The sequence below is a fragment of the Sciurus carolinensis genome, chromosome 3 (assembly GCF_902686445.1).
Source record: "Sciurus carolinensis chromosome 3, mSciCar1.2, whole genome shotgun sequence".
Lineage (NCBI taxonomy): Eukaryota > Metazoa > Chordata > Mammalia > Rodentia > Sciuridae > Sciurus > Sciurus carolinensis.
In genome coordinates, this window is record NC_062215.1 from 120,096,747 (window position 1) to 120,117,377 (window position 20,631).

The 20,631-nt window shown below is 44.8% G+C and overlaps 1 protein-coding gene across 1 annotated transcript in view; it reads left to right on the forward strand.

Moving 5' to 3' along the window:
- LOC124979659 (myosin-IIIb-like) overlaps positions 1–13,191 on the forward strand; it is a 46,902-nt gene extending 33,711 nt beyond the window's left edge. The window contains exon 7 of the mRNA XM_047544153.1: positions 13,042–13,191. Within this exon, the coding sequence (XP_047400109.1) occupies positions 13,042–13,191 (150 nt within the window). The remainder of the gene's footprint in view (positions 1–13,041) is intronic.
- The last annotated feature ends 7,440 nt before the right edge of the window (positions 13,192–20,631 follow it).

Sequence of the window (20,631 nt, forward strand, 5' to 3'; positions counted from 1 at the left end):
TTGCTGAGCCAGTGTGTAGTGGAAAGGAACCTCTCACTTCCTGAGGACTGGCCGATCTATCAGGATAGGTGCTTTTGCATTGCGTTCTTTTATTTCATTCTTACAACATCTCTCAATAGTAGCTACCATTTCTCCATTTTGCCACTGAGATAAGTGGGGCTTAAAGAAGAGTCAATTCCCTTACCTAATAGGTGTTAAGGCTGTTTGGCTTTTCAGAGAGCATGAGAATGCAAACCCCATTTTGCAGGTGAAGAAACCGAGGCAGGGAAGGAATTCTTGCACTTGCACTGTATGGGGCATTCATGCAGGCTGCTCGGAGCGGAAGGTGTGTTCCAGGCAGGTGCCTCAGCCCATCCAACAGAGGCACACGAAGATATGGTGGAAGGGTGCCCTGAAATTGGAATGTGAGGCACATCGTTTGAAAAGATACACATGAAGGAACTATCACCTACAATTTACAGCCTGACTACACTTTGCAATCCCAGCAATGCAAGAAGCAGCCCATGTGGTAAGGACCCTGGATACTTGGCATCTTTCTAAAACAGCTAAAGGTCTGTTTCTGTACTGGAAAACAGACTTGTGGATAAAATAAACATTTGCTTCTTTTTAGAATTTTTCCCCCTTTTTACTTCCATCTGCTCGTTGTTGCAAACAACAGCTAATCAGTTGAGCAGAGAAACAGATGTGCTGTGACGGCTCCCCAAATGGGTCTCTCTCTGCCTGGCAAAGGGTCGTTGACGGGGGATGGTTGCCATAACAACCAGCTTGCACCAATGCAGACATATAGCAGGCTTTTTGCAACCACTCTTGACTTCATTAATTATGCCGTTCCCAGCTAAATGATACGATAATGCCATTTCCTTTGGCACTGGCAGGAATAGAGATGAAAAATGAGATTTTTTTTGTTGTTGTTGAAGGGTTGAGAAAGCCATAAAACACTACTACGCTGAAATAGTATTGTTGTCATTATTATCATTTTATTTCCTAAGCTCTAGCTAATGAGTTTGATTTCCAAATAAGGGTTAGCATTTATTGAGGTCTTACTATTTGCCAGGCACTAAGTGCTTTACATGTATTCACTGATTCATAATTTTCAGAAACCTCATAAAGTCAGTGATATTACTAATTCAATGTTTTACATTAAGTACATAAGTCACCTATTCTTGTCTTTGGACAAGCTATTAAGTGATGTCTCAGAATTTGAACCCAGATAATTGGTTCTAAGATCCTCACTCTTAACCACTATATTTTAACACATTATTATTATAACCACACATGTACTGGATAAGATGTGAGTCTTTCTTTATTTTTAAAAATATTTTTAGTTGTATATGGACACAATGTCTTTATTTATTTTATGTGGTGCTGAGGATCAAACCCAGTGCCTCTCACATGCTAGGCAAGCACTCTTACCACTGAGCTACAACTCTAGCCCCCTTTCTTTTTAAAAAAAATTATTTTTGATAAGAATTATCCTAGTGTCAATCTAAAATGAGCAATAGAGAAATGAGTCTTCAAAGAGTTTGTTCCAGAATATCAAAGAACTGAAATTACAGATATGCATGGTTTGGATGTGAGGTGTCCCCAAAATCTCACGTGACTGCAAGGTTCAGAGGAGAAATGATTGGGTTGTGAGAGTCCTAAACAAATCAGAGAATTAATCCCCTGATGGGGATTCACTGAATGGTAACTTGAGGCAGGTGGGGTGTGACTGAAGGACGTAGGGCATGGGGGTATAGCTTTGGGTAAATATTTGTATCTGACGAGTGGAGTCTCTCTCTGCTTCCTGATTGCCATGAGAGCTGCTTCCCTCTCCCACACTCTTCCACCATGATGTTCTACCTCACGTGAAGTGAGGAATGGAGCTGCTGTCTATGGATTGAGACCTCTGAAACTGTGAGCCCCCCAATAAACTTTTCTTCCCTAAAATTGTTCTGGTCAGATCCTTCAGTCAAAGCAGTGGAAAAGCTAACTAAAACAGCATACTACAGCAGACTGTAGGCACCGCCAAAGAGTTTGGGAGTAGGGGAAGCTTTACAGACAAAGAAAGAAGTACACATAAGAAGTTTTGCAATGATGAGAACACTGGGTACAGGGGCTCATCCCAGGAATTGACGTCAGTTCATTGGTGGAGATGGTGTGTGTCAGGCAAGTGTTCTTGTGCAAGTGACTCACTGTCCTTGTGTGGTTAGCCATCTTTCTGTGACTCATGTAGCAAGCTGCAGTTTGGAAAAAATGTCCTTTGGTATCTGTGGGTCCAGGCATAATGCCTGAGTGCCTCTTCTTGGCCTTCCGGCTCTATCTTATCGGGTTTAGACATAAGTGACTTTTTCTTCTATTGATAACCTTCACACTAGTACATTGAGGAAAATGTAATATTTTAACACAGCGATGAAAGTCAGCACAATTAAGGCCCAAGGGAAAAATCTAGAAAAAATAAATTTCTTTAGAATTGAATTTAGGAGACTTCAGTTTTTGTCTTAGCTCTGCCACTCATCTTTAAAGCACAATCGTGGCTCAGTTATTTTGGTTTTATCTTTTAAAATAGATTTTTATTGGTGCATTATAATTATACATAATGGTGGGATTCATAATGACTTATTCATACATGCACATAACGTAATTCGGTCCATTTCACCCCCGGTGCTTCCCCTCCCCCTCCCCCTCCCTCTGGTCCTGCTCCTCCACTCTACTGGTCTCCCTTCTGCTTTCATGAGCTTCCCCCTTCCTTCCCCTGACCCTTTTTTTTCCTCTAGTTTCCACATAATAGAAAATAGATGGCCCTTGACTTTCTGAGTCTGACTTTTTTCACTTAACATAATAATATGGCTTCAGTTTAGGTACAAAAGTTAAGGGCACAAACTTTGGAGTCTGCTAGCTCTGGAAGCAAATTGCAGATACCTACTTAGCCTCTTAACCACTGACCAGGGGCAAGTTACTGAGTATTCCTAACCAGTAAAATGGAGAGACATTGAAAGGTAAAATGGGGAGGGGGAAAATGCCTCCAAAGACAAAATAAAATAACACATTAAAATTGTTTGGGGCAAGTCAGGTGAGGTGGTGCACGCCACCTGTAATCCCAGTAGCTCTGAAGGCTGAGGCAGGAGGATCTCGAGTTCAAAGCCAGCCTCAGCAAAAGTGAGGTGCTAAGCAACTCAGTGAGACCCTGTCTCTCAATAAAATATCAAATAGGGCTGGGGATGTGGCTCAGTGGTCGAGTGTCCCTGAGTTCAGTCTCTGGTACTCCCCCCAAAATGGGGGGGGCAGTACCTGGCTTAGTAGGTGCTTTAAAAAGTGGTGGCATTATTGCCCTAACTCTCACCCCTGCTGAACCTGTTCTTATCTGTAAAAATAAGGACTGACTTGGGTAGTTCTGCTCCAATTTCCCTTCTGTTTTACAGAGAACATTGGCAGTTTTTAGAGGAAAAGCCTGTTCCAGCTCTCATGTCCCATGGCCCTGGAGTTCCTTGAATAATGAGGGTGACTCTCTTGGGAAGGTGAACGATGATGAGGGGTTGACTTTCTGGGTCCATGGTACCAGGTCCTCTTATTTTTACTTCATTTAGTTGATTTTTCAGTGATAGGGATTAAACCCAGGACCCTGGCATGCTAGGCAAGTGCTCTACCACTGAGCTACAGCCCAGGCCACCTGGTCCTCTTTTAAAGGAGTGGGCAGGGCTGGGGGTGTAGCTCAGTGGTAGATCTGCCAGACCCTGGGAATCTCTCACTTTAGATCTTTGAGCCAGGGCAGTGGCACACACACCTGTAATTCCAACAGCCCTGGAGTCTGAGGCAGGAGGATGGCAAGTTGAAGGCCAGCCTCAGCAACTTAGGGAGGTCTTAGCAAGATCCTCTCTCAAAATTAAAACTAAAAAAACCAAAACCAAAAAAAGATCTGGGGATGTGGCTCAGTGATTAAGCATCCCTGGGCTCAATTCCTGGAGCAAAACCAAAAACAAAACCAAAAATCCCAAAACACTTTAGATCTTTGACCAAAAGCCCTGTGGGTCTTTCTCTAGCAGTGTTCATCTCTAAGATTCTGTAGCTTTTGCTGTTCCCTGGTCCCCTCCAAGTGCCTTTTCATAGCCTGAGAGATTGTTTCCCTTCTTGCTCTAGATATAGAGCAGAAATCTCTGTCCTAAGGAACAGGCAGATTCCCTGCCTTCTAGCTCTGGGGCTGGCCCTGCCTGCATTAAGAGTGGCTCATCCTTCTAAGACCCGAGGTGCCACTCGGCACTGGGGTCCCGTGGGTGAAGGGCCCATGGCAGGGGTGGAAGAAGGGTGCAGGCCCACCTTCCCTCCCCAGCCCCAGTGATGTCTTCCCTTTCAGTTGCAGCTCTCCGGGGAAGTTGAGTCATAAATCACATGTCAGTGTGGAGGTGGGGGGCGGCCCTGTAGGCGGTGGTGACATGCCACCACCCTCCTCTTGGCAGGTCTAAGTATAGGACCCTGTCTGAAGGCTTTGGGTCCCAGATGGGCATACGCACTTAAGGCCCAAAGCAGAGGCCTCACTTCCTCTCCACCCTGGGCGTAGCAGGAAGTGTCAAGGAGCAGCCTCCACGAGCACTTGGAACTTTCCAGGCTGTCCTCCCTCTGTCTTCTGGGGAGGTAAGGAGGGTCAGGGCATCTCCGTTCCCCCTTCTTCATCTTTTTCCTGCAGGAGCAGAAGCATTTGCTGAAGGAACATCAGAGTCGACCCTCCCTGTCCCTGAGCTTTGAGTCCCGAGTTACCTGGTCTGGTCTCTGCTTGTCCAAGAAACAGAGGCTCAGCGCAGGGAGGGGAATTCATGCCCAAGCCAACAGTGCACCTGCTTCCTTGCCTGATGATTTGTCAGAGGAAAGCAAGGGGAAGTGGCAGTCAGTGTCAGGAAGGGGACTCCAGAGGAGCCTGGGAGGAGGTGACGCAGGAGCAGGTGGAGGTGGGGAAATGAGTGTTTATGATGCTCTCCTCCATCCCAGGGATTTTCCACACCATCTTTAGTTTTACAAAATGAAACAGAATGACTCTCTGATAGGAATGAATGACATTCCCAAGGACATCCTTATTTGCATGGTGATAAGAGCCTGGGTGAGGACAGAATTCAGAAACTACTTGCAGATGAAGAGGCATGCCCCTGCAGGAACATTCAGATATTCTGTCTAATTGACTTTCCTTCCTATTTTTCAGATGCATCATGGAGGAAAAAGAAATTTCTTTTCCTTCTCACTAGTTTCTTGTGGGCTCATGCTTCAAGTGTGTGACCTTGGACAAGTTACTTAACTTTTCTGAATCTGTCTTTTCACCTGAAGTAATAGTACTTGAACTAATAGGCCACAAAATGTCCTTGATGGTGTTCTGGTGAAGGTGGACCATATCTGGCAGAGGCAAGGGGGAGTAAGGAAGGAGGAGGGAGGGGCAGGAAAGTGAGCAGCTGCAGGAAATCCCTCTGCCTAATGCTTTCGATGACAGGCTCACAAGCTTGGAGTGTGGGGATTACTATGGCTGCATTCACCAAGGATGGGATCTCTTTGGAGGTGGCCCTTATGTTCATGATATGAGGATTCCGAGGACCTGGCTCACTCCAAAAGGCAATGGGGAGCCATGGAATTTGCTCCCACTCTGGTCTTGAATCAACTGTGTGACTTTGCAACTAACTTTCCATTAGGGACCTCAGTCTCCTTTTCCTTAAAGGGATGGAATGAATGAGTCCTAAGGTCCCTTCAGCATCCAGTGAGGAGTTGATGGAGCAGGGGAGGGCAGAGGATGCACTGGGCCTCCTAGTAAACTTGCTGCTTCTGAGTCCATTGAGTCTTAAGGGCAGGACACAATTTCTTTTGACCTACTGGCTTACCTCCTGCAGAGGAGAGTGGGAAGGGTGGGGAGTACGTGAGTGTCATCCTAATTCTGAGAAGGATTTGCCACACAAGGAAGGACGAGAGCTGTGTCCTCAGGGCTTCGGGACATTTAGGTGCCAACGTCAGTTGTGTGCTGGCCTCAAATCCAGAAAGAGTCCCCTGCCTGCTCCCCCTGCTGAGGTGGGAGTCGTCTCTGTGAGCTCACTCCTGTGTTTCAATTTGAACCTGGGTTTATTTCTCTAAGGGCTTAAGCTGCATATTACAATCCTGGGAAAAGATTTGTAGAGCACCACATTTTAATTAGAGACCCTTCTGAAGTTCATAAGAACACTATAGTTTAAATTATTTCTGGCAATTTCTCAGTGTACAGAATATAGATTCAACCCTATTCTTAGTTTAAGTTTTATGAAAGAAACAACAACAAAAAAATCAATTCCAGTTCATTTAGTCCCCCTCCTTTTTGGAAAAAACAAAACAAAACAAACCTAAAAGCTGCAATATCTCTTCCCTGGAAGCCACATTTTATCCTAGCGAGGAGATTTGGCTTGTTTATTCAAGTATCTTGGCTTGTAGCAGTTGAAGATGTTTGCATCTCAAACTATGAAAGATTTTTGCCACCAGAATATTTATCACTGCAGTTTTCGACTCCACAGAAGTTCCATTTTAGAAATCTTTGCAATCAAAAACATTTATCAATTATGCTAGGTGAATTGTGTAAGCAAAATTAAGAATCCCATTTACCTACCTACCTCAGCCCATCTTATTTGCCAGTCTATTGCCTGCACATTGGGGCTCAAGGTCAGCCAAGGATTAATAGCGTTAGGTCTATTTGCCTTGCCTCTTATTTAGCTGAATTTAGCTCTTGAGATAACAGCATTTTGCCTGTGTACTTGAATGAAATTTTAATCTCGACCTTTGGTTATTATTTTGGACTGCACAATCAATTCTAGTAAAGAAAGGAAACAGAATATAGAAGCCAAACCTAATTACATTTTAAATGACATTTAACAATATTAGTGGCAAAATAATAACATCTGAAAAAACTTTTTCTATTTTAAATTTGATAAATTGTTTTTTAGGAGAACAAAATATATTGTAATATTATTCGTTTTAAAACATAGGTTAAAATCCCATTATTTGAGGAGATTTGGGCCCAGTGGCTCTTTGATATATAATTTGATGAATGATTTAAGTTAAATATCTTAGAGAAGTCTAGGTTTCTGAATCCAGGACTATTTCTATCTCTTTTATTCCTAGACAAACCCAGATGTTTGTTTCAGATAAAGAGACTTGGAGACAACAGAAGCTCAAGTTCTGAGAGTCAATTCTTCCTCTAAGAGGCAGAGGGCACCTCTCACCGCTATCTTGGGGTGGGGTGCCTCATCAGTAAGTCCTACTCTTGGTCAAGATTGAAATGGAAGGCTGTGTTCAGTGGTGCACACCTGTAATCCCAGTAGCTCAGGAGGCTGAGGCAGGAGGATCGTGAGTTCAAAGCCAGCCTCAGTAACTCAGCAAGACCCTCTCTCTAAATGGGGATGTGGTTCAGTGGTTAAACACCATTGGGTTCAATTCTCAGTGCCAAAAAAAAAAAAAAATTGAAATATTGAAATGGAACTGCATTCCTGGGACTTTTCTTGGATTATTGGTGGCTTGAGAAAGCAAAAAGTGCTACCCAAATTGGGTGTGGTGGTGCATGAGCATAATCCCAGCAGTTTAGGAGGCTGAGGCAGGAGGATCATGAGGTCAAAGTCAGCCTCAGCAAAAGTGAGGCGCTAAGCAACCAGTGAGACCCTGTCTCTAAATAAAATACCAATAGGGCTGGGGATGTGGCTCAGTGGTCGAGTGCCCCTGAGTTCAGTCCTTGGTAACACCTCCCCGAAAAAAACGTGCTACCCAAGCCCCTTGCGTGCAATAGAAAGAGCTCTCCTTGGAAGGGAATTTCTTGCTTTCTTCTTGTATCAATCTCATGGGCACCTACTTTTATAACCAAGGCACTTTAACCTGCAGACTTAGATACAGAATCCCAACAGTCAACAGATATCCCTGAAGAAGGAAACGTACCCTTGAAAGTCAAGGTAAACTTTTCAAAATTTATAACTTTAAGACAAAAAACAAATAAAGAAAAAAACTTGCCCCCCCCCCTTTTTTTATCATAGAAATAGTTCATACTTCTTATAGACATTTTGGAAAATCCAAAAGCTCTTCAAGAAGTAAATAAAATAAATATTATCCAGATGCCAATGACCCACTGATAGCTACTGTTGACATTTCGGTACCATAGAAAACATAACTCGTATATTTTCATAGGCAATACTTCAGATGGGGCCCACAATTAGGGAGTTGCTCAGTTGGCACGAGAAGAGGAGCGGCAGAGAGATTAGATATGTTGCCAAACATCTCCTGGAGCGGGTCTCTCCAGCCCTAAGTGCTGCTGACCGCTGCTGACTGAGGACAGGGTCTGCCGTCTTCATCAGAGCTCAGCTGGCCATGCCGAGCGAGACAGGGTGGTCCGTTTCAGCAGCTGGGTTATCGGTTGGCGCATTTCCCCATAAGCTCCTGCAGGAGGAGAGGGGCGGTGCCCCCTCTGTGGTCCCTGAGGGCACATTAAGGAGTTTGCATCTATGGAGCTTGTTAGTCAGAAGAAGGCTAAAGCGAACTGTCCCTGCAATCAGAGGCAAGGGCAGGCTAGCCTTTGCTCCAAAGACCAGTTTGAGCTAAGCCATCAGTGAAAACTTGTTTTTTCGTCCTCACTCCTCACCAGGAAGAAAAGTTTTGGGAAGCTGAAGTGGTTATGATCAACATTTGGGGACTTGAGCCCACCTCTGGCTAAAACAGCTATTGGCATAGAGCTTGAAGGCTGCGAGTGCATAGATATTGCTAGTAATCTCGGCCTTAGTGTCTTTCCTCTTCCTAAAATAAGCAACAGGGAAGTCCAAGTGCACCAGAAGAGCCATAAGTTCGCATTTTAAGGTAGGAGCCTGGACATGCTCCATTAAGCACGTCTAAACAATTGCTCTGTCGCAGATGCTGGTGGTTCTTAACGGAGGCATTAGCGCAGCAGCCGGCATCTTTTCATAGACCTTAAGACCTTCTGCAAAATATTGCACTAAAATTGCCTCAAGTGTCCATCTACTGTTTGCCTTAGCCAATTTGCATGGAGATGTTAGCCTCTCGGTTGGAGATCCTTCCCCAAGACCACTTACTTGGAAATCGCGAAGTCATGGAGTGTTAGAGCGGGAAGGGATGGTGGAGACCCTTCATTCCCACCTCGCCACTCTGCAGATCAAGAGAGGTTCTGAGAACACAAGTGATTTGTTTCCACCTGCCTAGGGGAAGGATCAGACCCTATTTGAACTGCCTGGCAAACTGACTCTCCCTTCTGACTTCTGATTTTTGTGAATGGCACCATCCTTCTCCTGGTCACCTAGGGCTGACGCATCCTCTCCCTAACCTCCCACGTTAAATCACACGCCAGACCCTGCTGCTCTTCCCTCAGACTCCCTCTCATGCCCATTCTCTTGCCCCATCCCACGGCTGCCACCCCCAGTCACACTGCTGGGACGGCAGCAAAGGCTCCAGTTCAGGGGGAACACACACTTGCTCTGGGCACGTCCCCTCCGTGGGGGTGGAGGGCAAGAGAGGATGAGGTTTTGGGATCCTGGCCTGGTGTCAGCACCATCTCAACCCACTACTCTCCACTCCTCTGGTATGACTTAAGGGACCGGGAAAGGTCCCTTTCCTCTGGTACCAAGGGAGTGTACCCACTTGCCATCCCTGCTCTCCTTTCTCAGTGGAGCTTCAGAACAACTGATTCCCAAAGTGCTTTGCGAAGCCTTCTCCTGGGAGAAGAGGAATCAAATGCCATTCGACCATTCCAGCATCCTTATCTCAGTTTTCCTTCACCTAGAGACCAAGAGAATGCAGAGCTGAGATCAGTGATTGTATTTTCCTCTTAAGGAGATAATTGCACACCGTGGTGTTAGATTGACAGGTAATACAAGTCCAGGATGTGTTGGCCTTCAGTCCAGAGGTTTTGACCTTCAGTCAGACGCATCCTCTTAGAGTGCTTCTTCCAATCCCATCACATGCGCCCCCTTGTTTACTCCTGGAAAGGAGCAGTCCTGACTGGAGGATCGCTTCTGAGGAGATGGAACGTAGGCGACAAAAACCTCAAAAAATGGCTTTAGTTTAGTCAAAATCTGAGAGCAAAGCTGTTGATTTTAATGAAATAGCCCTTATTATGTGTAGCACTTAATGCATGGAGATGACTTGTTCCCTAGTCTCTCTCTCTGCCTGGGTTCCAGTTCTGGCGTGACAGTTCCTAGCTACATGACTCTGGGTAAGCTGCTCAACTTTGCTGTGCCTCAGTTTCTGCAGTGATTAAAGAAGATAATAGCACCTTCTTTATGGAATTATGATGTGACTTTATGGATGTATGTGTGACTTCTCTCCTCAGGGTCTCCTATTTTGACTCCGCGGTTACAAAATTATTCCATTAGTGTAATTTTCTGTAAATTTCCTTGGAAGGCTGAATTTAAAGAATATGTGATGAGCTGTGTTTTGGAAGAAGAATTTGGCTGACAAATGCTTTCTCATTAATCAGACTGAGCTGAAGATAGTGTCTTCTCTGTAAAGAGAAGTTGAAGCCAGATAAATGTTTTGAATATTTTATGACAACATTCAAAGAGTGTTAGGATGTATCCAGCCCCACATTAGGATGTGTTCTTGGAATGCCCAAGATGACTAGACCTTGATTTGAATTTCTCCCCGGGAGTTGTACTGTGGATGTTGGGCATTTTCCTTGTGGTGCTTATCCGACAGTGTCTCCCTCTAACATCATGAACATTTGGAGTCTATATCCTTTATGGGACATGTTAGCACACACTGAGGACATTTACAGTTGTCATAATCTGTCATTTAATTATTAAAGGTGCACTTTATATTCCAACTGGACATAGTGCCTGCTGGGAGAAGGGTAGAGTCTATTTCTCTTTCTCTCGCAGGGTCCGACACAATGTCACGAATGAGAACAGCGGACCATCTGCTGGTTGATAGCTCTAAAATGACGTTTGTCTCACACTTCTGAAAATGTCATTTCTGAAAGGGAAGGTGTTGAACAGCCTTATCTAGAGCTCTTTATAAATAGTGTAGATTGTTACCTGATTGGGCTAAGGAAAGTAAGGTCTTTGGGAGCAATGAAATGGCCTCTGGTTCCAAAATTAGATTTACTTGAACTTTAGTTTGAACGCACACTTGAAAATAATGTGTTGAAAGCATGGCAGGATTTTCTGTGATAGGACATCCTGATTAGACAGAGGGGATGGGGCCAGGTCAAGAATGCACGTATATGGAAAAACATTTTCCAGCTGAGAAACCAGAAGAGAAGGGGAGAGGGCAGTCGTGAGAGCAAGAGAACAAGGTCAAGGGCAAGGTGGCCAACACATCTCCTTGGGCCTTGCAAGTCCAAAGAACTGGATGTGGAAGACAGAAGGTGCACTCGTTTTTCTCTCATGCTGTAACAATACCTATGTTTTAGTGGCTTAAAACAACACACATCTCTTATTGTCTCAGTCCAGTTTGTGCAGAAAACCTGAGACTGGGTAATTTAAAAAGTAGACAAATGTGCTCCCATAGTTAGGAAATCCAAGATCAAGGTTCTGGCATATGTCTGGGCCTTCTTACTGTGTCCCCACGTGGAGGAAGTGAAAGAGAGCTTTCCATCAGTGCAAGCCCTCTGTGTCGCAATATTAATCCATTTACGAGTGGAGCCTCGTGACCCAAGCATTTCCTCAAAGGCCCGGCTTCCCGACTCTATTGCAGTGAGGGCTACGTTTCCAAAACATGAATTTTGGTGCACACCTTTAGACCATAGGACTTATCTTCTAGTTCTCTAGGTCAGGAGTGCAGTGTGAATCTTAACATCAACTTCTCCATTTGGATGTCTCCCAGATCTCTCAGACTTAAAGCTCCAGATTTGTACCCCAAACCTACTTCACCTTTGTCTTCCCCCATCCCAGGAAATGCCAATTCTGGAAGTTGCTCCAAGTCAAACACCTTGGAGTTATCCTCAACTTCTCTTTCTTAGACGCTCCATTCTGCCAATCCAGTCGGCTCTACCTTCAAAATTGCACCCATGATCTGATTATTGGCCATCACTCACATCTGTATTCCTGCAGTAGTATTTTTAACTGATTTTTATCTTCCTCTTATGTCCCACTTCAACCCACCCTCAGCAAAGCAGCCAGGGTAATCCCGCTGACACATAAGCCAGATCTGCTGCTCCTCTGCTCGCCACAGTCAACTGTCCGGGCTCATTCAGACCAAACACCAGAGAAGTTTCGATGGGCTGAGAGGGAAGCCCCACCACCCTGGTCCACCTGATCACCACACACCAACTTCCCACCTGCCCTTACTTAAGGGGGAGTCTGGAAAGCAGATTGCTGGTCAAATGGGGGCATCTCATTCCTCCATGTCCTTTGTCCCCTGTCACCTTCTACATCTGCTGCCATCGTCTCGAGTCTGAGTGTTGGGCCTTTTCCTGTCTGACTCAGAAAGTTGACAGAAAGAGATTCCTCCTCAGGGGCCAAGGCCACCCTGGGCTCCACCCAGTGATGAGCCCAGGATCATTTTCTGGTCCTGCTACTTCTGTACCCAGTCAGACCCATACTGCAGGGGCAGCTGCAAACCAGATGTTGGGGTTTGAAGAGGGGGCAGATGTTCCGAGAAAAGGGGAATGGGAGCCATGGGTTTATTCCTAGTTTCTGTTAACCATTTCGGTCATCCAACATCTTTCTGCCGGGTGGTTTACCCTGCTGGGGATGTTGTGTGGTAGTCAAGAACCTTCAAGGACAGCTGCTCCTTGTTGAATCCAGTAGCTGGAAAGGAGGTCAAGGGTGAACATTTTTCCCTTAAATGATAACAGTGTGGCCATCGTGTGGAATCCATTCTGTGTGTCCCCTTGCACTGTTTTTGGTACTTGGATGGTTCGATGCATGTTTTTTGAACTGAACTGATACATTTTTTAAAGTTGACGAACATTATCAGATGACAAGTCACAGAAATAAGCCTTAGAATACATACATCTTATCGCTGGAATTTAACATCTGCAGCCAAGGGAACTGAGAAGGGGGCTGAATTCGCCAAGGGACTTTCTAGGGCAGTGGAGGTGGCAGGGGTTGATGCATTTTTCCTGATTTTGTCTCATAGGTCATTGCTTGTGAGCAGCAGTATGACTCTTCCTATGATGCTCGCTGTGACGTCTGGTCCTTGGGGATCACAGCCATTGAACTGGGGGATGGAGACCCTCCCCTCTTTGACATGCATCCTGTGAAAACGCTCTTTAAGATTCCGAGGTAGGACACAAGATGGCGCTCTTGACTCATTAGTGCCTTGTGAAAGCGTCATTAGAGGGATAATAAAGAGTTTTTACGCAATTCCTCTCCAAACCTGAGAAAGCCTGATTGCAAAATATATTTCCTTTTGGGAGAGAAGAAACCAGTGAGGGAGGGGGACACAAAGAAAGGATGTTTTTGAAAGATAACATAACCCAAGGAATGACAGGACCTTGTAACAATTGCGTTATTTTCAGCACTCTGATGTTTCTGAGATGTTCGTTTTTTTGTGCTTTGCTTGAGAAGAACACAAATGCAATTCAGGATTAAGTAATCTGTCTCAACAGTGGTGTTTTCTTTCTAATTGTGTGCTTTTTCTGGTATTTGGAAAATTTGGGGGGCAAAAACTGCATATCATATTGCTTTATCCACTTGGACCAGCAATGAAACGTATCAGAAAAAATGTTCTATCAATCATACGTTTTATTCTTCATCCCTTAATTTCTGACTCAGTGGGAAATCGTGCTGAAAGGAGGTCTGTTTGGATGGTTAAATGCAAGTATATTTTCTATTCTATGTGTTCATTAGGAGGTTTGTACATGAGGTTTGGTTGTCTTTCACTGGAATGGGGCTGATATATGGCCAGCCCCAGGTTCTAGTTAGAGAAAATGAAGTTATTCAGGGCTCCATCCGGGTCAGGGGGCAGATTGATAGATAATTTGTACTTTCCACACGCCCCATTCAAAGGAAAGCTCTGGGCAGGCTGGGAGGCATTTAACTGCTGTAACAATACGAACATTGACCTTCCCTTATCTGCACAATCACACAGCTATCACAGCCTTTAAAAATTTCTCCTGATTGCAATTTGCATTTCTGATTAGGCCTATTTATATGCAGATGAGGCTCTCTGGCGTTCATCATCATAGTGTTATCATTTTTAAACCTAATCCAGATGTGAACAAGCACCAACCACTATTCCAGAAATGGTTCCCACCCAAGTATGGGTTAGTCTTTTTGTTTTTTTCCAAATACAAAACCAGGTTATGGTGATTTGAGGAGCAGATGCAGCTCCTGACTTTTTAAATTAATTGTCTGGTGAGCGTTCAAAGGGATGTAAGGATGCAGGACCCAACGGCAGCATTGTGTACAGTAATATGTCAGGAAATGAGAAACAGGGTCCGGAATGATTTGTGTGTGTGGCTTGATTTGTTACAAATGGTTTACCTCTCACTGTTTATTTACTGTGGCAACCTAATTGCCCAAGTATCAGGGTTAAGGCGTGGTTTCTGGTCAGCAAAATATATGTACTTTTAATAAGAGATCTTCTACCTGGGTTTGTATTTTCTTCCCAGTTTTTAGTATGCATTTGTATACAGTCTGACCGTTCAAATATTTCACAAGATGTTAAATGCGTGCGCCACGCGGGTGTTTAAATAGACCCTTCAACTCTAATGACTCCACTTAGTTTGCTTCTGTGCCCAGCTAAGCCTCTGATCTCTAATCATCTCTATTCTCTTGCTCCACTCATCTCTTCCATTTTGGGAGAAGCCTCCAAATCTGGACACAAAATAACTAAGCCCTGGCTGTCTGCCTGGTGCGGGAGGGTCCCAAGAGCAGGGCACTTGCAAGAAAAGCGTCCTTATCCCAACTTAGACAGAGGCTGCTTCTCTCCTGGTAAACTGCTGCCCTTTTCTAACTCTTGGTTCCTGTGCAAAGTGATGGATCCGATGAAACCAGGGAATGTCAGCAATAATCGGTCAGCAGATTCTCAGTGCGATTATGTGTGCTCAACATTTGCCATTGTCACAACCCTAATGGGCTGGCTTGACATTCGTGGACAGGAAGGAGGAAGGTTTTAATTTTTTTTGTTAGCATATTTGTATATAATGTATAGTGTTCCCCCCACCCCAACAGGAACACAGTGGGCTCCCCAAGCAATTTGCTTAAAAATTATCCTGTCAATTAGAATTGCATTGTTCTCTTTGAAAGTTGTGGATCATACTATGTGTGTGCACAAATATGTGTGTGATTGAGTGTGCTTGCATGAGTATATTATTTTAATTTTGAATGCTAAAAATGTATCCCTTCCTCAGAAAAACTCTTTGATGGAGAATGGAGATAATTAAGCACTTACATATTTTAAAAAGCCTCTCGGATGATTTACATGGGGGCTCTTTCTCTCTCCCCCTCTTCTCCCTCCCCTCTTCCTCTTTTTTGTTTCCTAATAGAGAAAAACAAATGACAAATAATGACAAAAGTCTTCTGATTCCATTTGGCTTCAGAATTACTTCTTTTCTTTTTGAATGTATTTTCAGAGTTATAGAATTCTTTTCAGTTAAACAATGGAGTCATTTCGGGGTATTCTGGGATCCCGAATCTGTGGTTTCCTCCTCTGGATTTCCTCACTGGCCTCTTCACTGCAACCCTTTACTTACAGGAAAAAAATTGAGTTCCACATAAGGGGAAAAAAGAAAACCTTGATTGAGCTGGGGAAGAATTGACTTTCACAAGTTACAGGACTTAGGGGCTAATGAAGTCCAGGTTACCAGCAAGGCGAGAGCCTCAGATGTCAACAAAGCCAGCAATTACACAGTTCCCTGGGTAGTGCTGGGAAATATGAAGCAAGACCTGCCTGGTTAATTTGCCTGCACACGGGTCTCCTTGCATGTCCCCTCCTGCCTCCACCCGCCTCTCCTCTCCCTTGACCTTCACATTAGAAGATGACACACGGAATAATCGTGACCTGTCTTTGAAATACTGCGTGACTCTCAATCTTTCCTCCGTCGCAAACACCCAGGAATGATCTGCTGATTGGCACAGCGTTCACTATTTGCTGAACTTGTCAGTATGTGTCATCTTGTCTAACGCTTTTGCTCCAAAAAAGTCACCCTCTCTGACTGCTGCTGTTCTGTCTGCTGCTGTTTTTCTCCAGGAGTTAGAAGAAAGGAAGAGAATGAAAACCATTTCTCTGAACATCAGTGGATTCAACTCTCCCATGACTCTTTCCTGAGGACTCTTAAAATTCCAAAGGCTTAGGACGATCTTGCAATGACCTGTATACACTTTTTTTTTTTTTTTTCCCACTGTAAAGGAGATCTGTTTCATAGATAGATTTCTGGAACCGGTAGAGTTAGGAGAAATATACAATTATGTTGGTCTCTTACCATCTAGGTATCTTTCCTTCATGAGAGTCTCGGATACTGACTCCTTCAGCCTTCACAGAGGGGTATAGGGAGATGGCGTGGACCATGTGGGTATGTGTACTGGATGGGCACCGGGCACCTCATGGCCTGCCCATTTACTTGGTGCCAGGTTGCAGCCAACTCTGCCCAGGTTATCAAGGTAATAAAATAAAAATTCCAACTTCAGGTTGATAATGTCAGATTAAAGTTGGGAGCAGGACAAGGATGCTGGACAGTAGCTGCTCAAAGACCAGACTGTGTCCTATTCATTTCTATATACTCTAGTCCCCTCGGTCCTCAGCACGTAATTCACCAACTAATAAATACAATTTAAGGAAGGGATTTAACTTTTCAGTGTAGAAGCAAAATGTGTGGCTTTGGAGTCAGACTTACTTACTGTTTCCACTTCATTCTTTGTGGAGAAAATGCAGGCTATTTTCAAGATTCCCAGCAGACACTCTTGGCTGGAAGCGGATGGGGCAGGCTGGCCTGGACTCTCCAGTCCCTCAAGCCAGCGATAGCACCTGGCTGAGGAGAACTTTCCCTGCAGTGCACAATCTAAGAAAAGGAGACCCGTGATAATCACCACTTCACATTTTGGCTTGTTTCCCTCACTAAATCTAGGTTGTTCAGAGTCATCTTCTCCCCAACTCTAGAATTTACTGGCAGATTACCACAAACTGGGTTTCTTAACACAACAGTTCTGGGGGCCAGAAGTCACCGTGCAGGGGCCAGCAGGGCCACACTCCCTCCAAAGCTTCCTTCCTCACCCTTGCACCTTCCAATGGCTCCTAGTATTCCTGGGCTTGTGGCAGCATGACTGTCACCTCTGGCTCTGTCTTCACCTGGTCATTTTCCCTGTGTCTCTGGCTCTTCTTTTTTGTCTATTCTATGGACTTTGAATTTAGGACCCATCCTAATCTAGGATGAATCATCTCCAGGGTCTTGCCTTAATCAAGGCCCTCTGCAAAGACCCTAATTCCACATGAGTTCACATTCTCAGCTTCTGACAGATGTATCTTTTGGGAGTCACAATTCAACCCACTGTACCAACCAACTTTCATGTTTGCCAGGTTCTCTGAGGAACTAATTTGGGGGCAAAATACTAGACGGCCAGCTAAATGATGGTGGGGATAATAATAGTAGTGCCAACTATGGCAGGCACAGCGCTCTGTTTCACTGATGGGAAAGCATTTCATCCCCACAGCACCTAGGAGGAAGGTGCTGTCAGTGGCCCCTTTTCCAGGTGAGAAAACCTGAAGCCCGTGGAGATTCAGCAGCTGACCCCTGGTCCTGCGCCTAGGGAGAAAACATGATTTGCATCTAAGAAGTCTGACTCCAAAGCCACACATTTTGCTTCTACACTGAAAAGTTAAAGCCCTTCCTTAACTTGTATTTATTAGTTGGTGAATTATGTGCTGAGGACCGAGGGGACTAGAGTATATAGAGATGAATAGGACACAGTCTGACCTTTGAGCAGCTACTGTCCAGCATCCTTGTCCCACTCCCAACTTTAATCTGACATTGTCAACCTGAAGTTGGAATTTTTATTAGCATCAATGGTTGCTATCAGTCAGGGAACTGAGGAACAAAAATTAAGAGGGCCATTGTAGATGAGCATAGGACGTCCTTAGCTCCATTTATGACCCAGAACCCAAAAATTCTTCCCTTCTTCAAGCTCCCCTTCAAGCAACTGCCTTTTATTTCCTAATTTAGAACAAGTGTTTAGACAAGTGTTTGAATTAGAGACTTGCAGAACATGTTATGTAAAAGCAGAGAGGTACTTCAGGGTAGTATTCTTGGATTCCAGAAGTTTCTGTCCATCTGATTCTCTTTGCAAACCCCTCCTTGCCAGGTCAGGGCTATTTCTGGTCTCGCCAACGTAGACTCCCCTTTTCCTTCCTCTTATTTGTTCAAAGGCCAGGTCACACTGGGTGTTGGGGGAGGTGGAAGACAGTTTCTGCCATCCTAAATGGGAATGCATTTTCTTATGAAAACAGCATTTTAAGTGGCTGTTTAGGAGGAAGCTATATAATAGCTGATGTTCTCTACTTTGGGTGCATTATTGGATTTTTTTTTTTTTCTAGGCTAAAGTTTTGTAGTCTAGTCTGAGAATTAGACTCTATTGGAACTTGATACTTATGGGGAAAAAGTACTTCCCAAGTTTTTAAGCTGCCAATTTACAAAGTGCTTTGGAACACAGTCCATTGGGAATGTGGACGCTTGGAAGCATCCATATTCCTTACCCTAGGACATCTTTAACTTTGCCCATCCTAACTCAGGCTTGGGTTGGGTGTGTGAGTTACAAAGATGAACAAGACAGGGTCTTTGCACACAAGAGCTTGTTGTTCTACTGTCCCCTCCCTATATATGGCAAAAATGGAAGGGGCATGATTTGGATGGAGATAAGGAGAGTAAATCAGATTTTGGGAATCCAGGCTGAGGATCCTCTTGGATTGCCTGGATCCTGTGGGTGATGGGGGCTCAGATGGGCAAGTCACCCCTTGAAATGTTTCTGAGCCTGTTTGAAAGGTCTCCTTAGGGACTCGTGACTATAGTTGACTCACATTCTGAAGCACAATCCTTGTGCTGAATTTTCATCTTAAGTAGACTTTTTTTTTTAAGGTAAAGATTCCTTTTGATTTTGATTTTCCTAATTCACAAACCAAGTCATTCCTACTTGGGAAGCACAGCCCCGTCTGCTCCTCAGTTGTAGAGCATGGAGAGGCAGCAGGGAGCCCTGAGTCACCAGTAATTGTCTTACTATTACAGAATTGTCACAGGACATTTTCCCTTAGGGCTATGAAATACAAGGAAAAGAAATTAAAACTAAACTATTGTTGGAAGTGTAATGAGTGAGGGGTGGTGGGTGTTTAATGGCACAGTAAGGCTGGATCTGCCCTGGGGACTTTTGGTTTCTCTTCACCAACCTAGGTCACTTAGCTATTGGCCTCTTAAGCAATGAACCTACACAATCCCAGCTTCACTCATAAAGTAAGAAGTGCTAGGAGAATTAGCATCATTTAGCATTTATTGAGTGCCTAAATAGCAAAAAAGATTTTGAAATGCTCTGATAGAAAAACAAGTATCTTTTATGAGTCTTTTTTCTTTGGGGGGAGGATTTCTAATACGGTTGTGAGCGGTCTGTGGTCCACATCCCTCAGGATGCCTTCAGTGTGCATTTCTCCCTGCCCCCCCAACCCTGGCCCCCGGGGCCCTCTTGCAATATCTTCTGTACCAGGTCTAGACACTCCATTTTCTTGGGAGCTCTGTAGCTGGAGGCCCCTGGCAGGAATGCCCCAGAAGGCTTCCACTCTGTGGAACATGTTTCCAAATTCCTTTTTAATTTGAGTGGAGCATTTGGGGCTATTAGTTCCTGTGGAGGTACAGCTTGCTGCCCCCCTGAGTCCTGGCAGGCAGGGGCAGTTCAGTTTTGCACGTTTCATTTGGGGATCAGGTGGCAAAGCAGGAGCATGCCTTCAGGGGCTGCTGGACCCCCTTCGCGCTGAGTGAGAAGCCCAGCCTGCATGCTGAGAAGTCCAACGTGCGTGCAAGAAGGGAAAGACCAAAAATGCGAGGTGTTGACGTCCAGCACTGTCCTGTTTCCCCCTCATTACCCTGCTGCCATTAGGTTGGCACCATTCGCTTTGGCTAATTCCAGCTTAGCTTCTAATGACGGAGAGAGAGGCAAAGAGGATAGGCAAGGGATCAGAGTTCAAAAAGGACTAAAGAGTTGAAGCACCCTGGTTTCTTTTCAAATGCAGAAAAAAGAAAAAAAAAATCTAGGGACTAAAGGTGAGGAACGGTTTTAACTGCTTCATGAGCTGGTAGGGGTGGGGCAAGACAGTGATGAGGAGATGTGGTGGGAGCCCCCAGAAAAGCCCTGCACAGCTGGATCTATCCATTCCTGGAGAATTCTAGAGTGCAGTGAAGCCAGTGTCATCACAAGGAAAACTGTTGTCATCCAGCATTTGTTCTATCAGTTTCTATGGGTAGGTAACAAACTGCCCCCAAACTTAGTGGCTCGGAGCAGCAATCATTTATGATTTCTCGAGGATCTCTGGGTTCTCCGGGTGGTTCTGCAGCTCTTGGCTGGGCTTACTTGCACATTTGTGGTCTGCTGGGGATTTGGCTGGGGCTGGCTGAGGGTAGGGTGGCCCTGGACGGGATAACTTGGCTGCATTCCCTGTGGTTCCTCATCCCCCAGCAGGCTAGCCAGGGTTGTTCTCACATTGGTGACAGGGTTCTGAGCAGAGATAAAGGAAGGGGTGGAAAACTGGGCC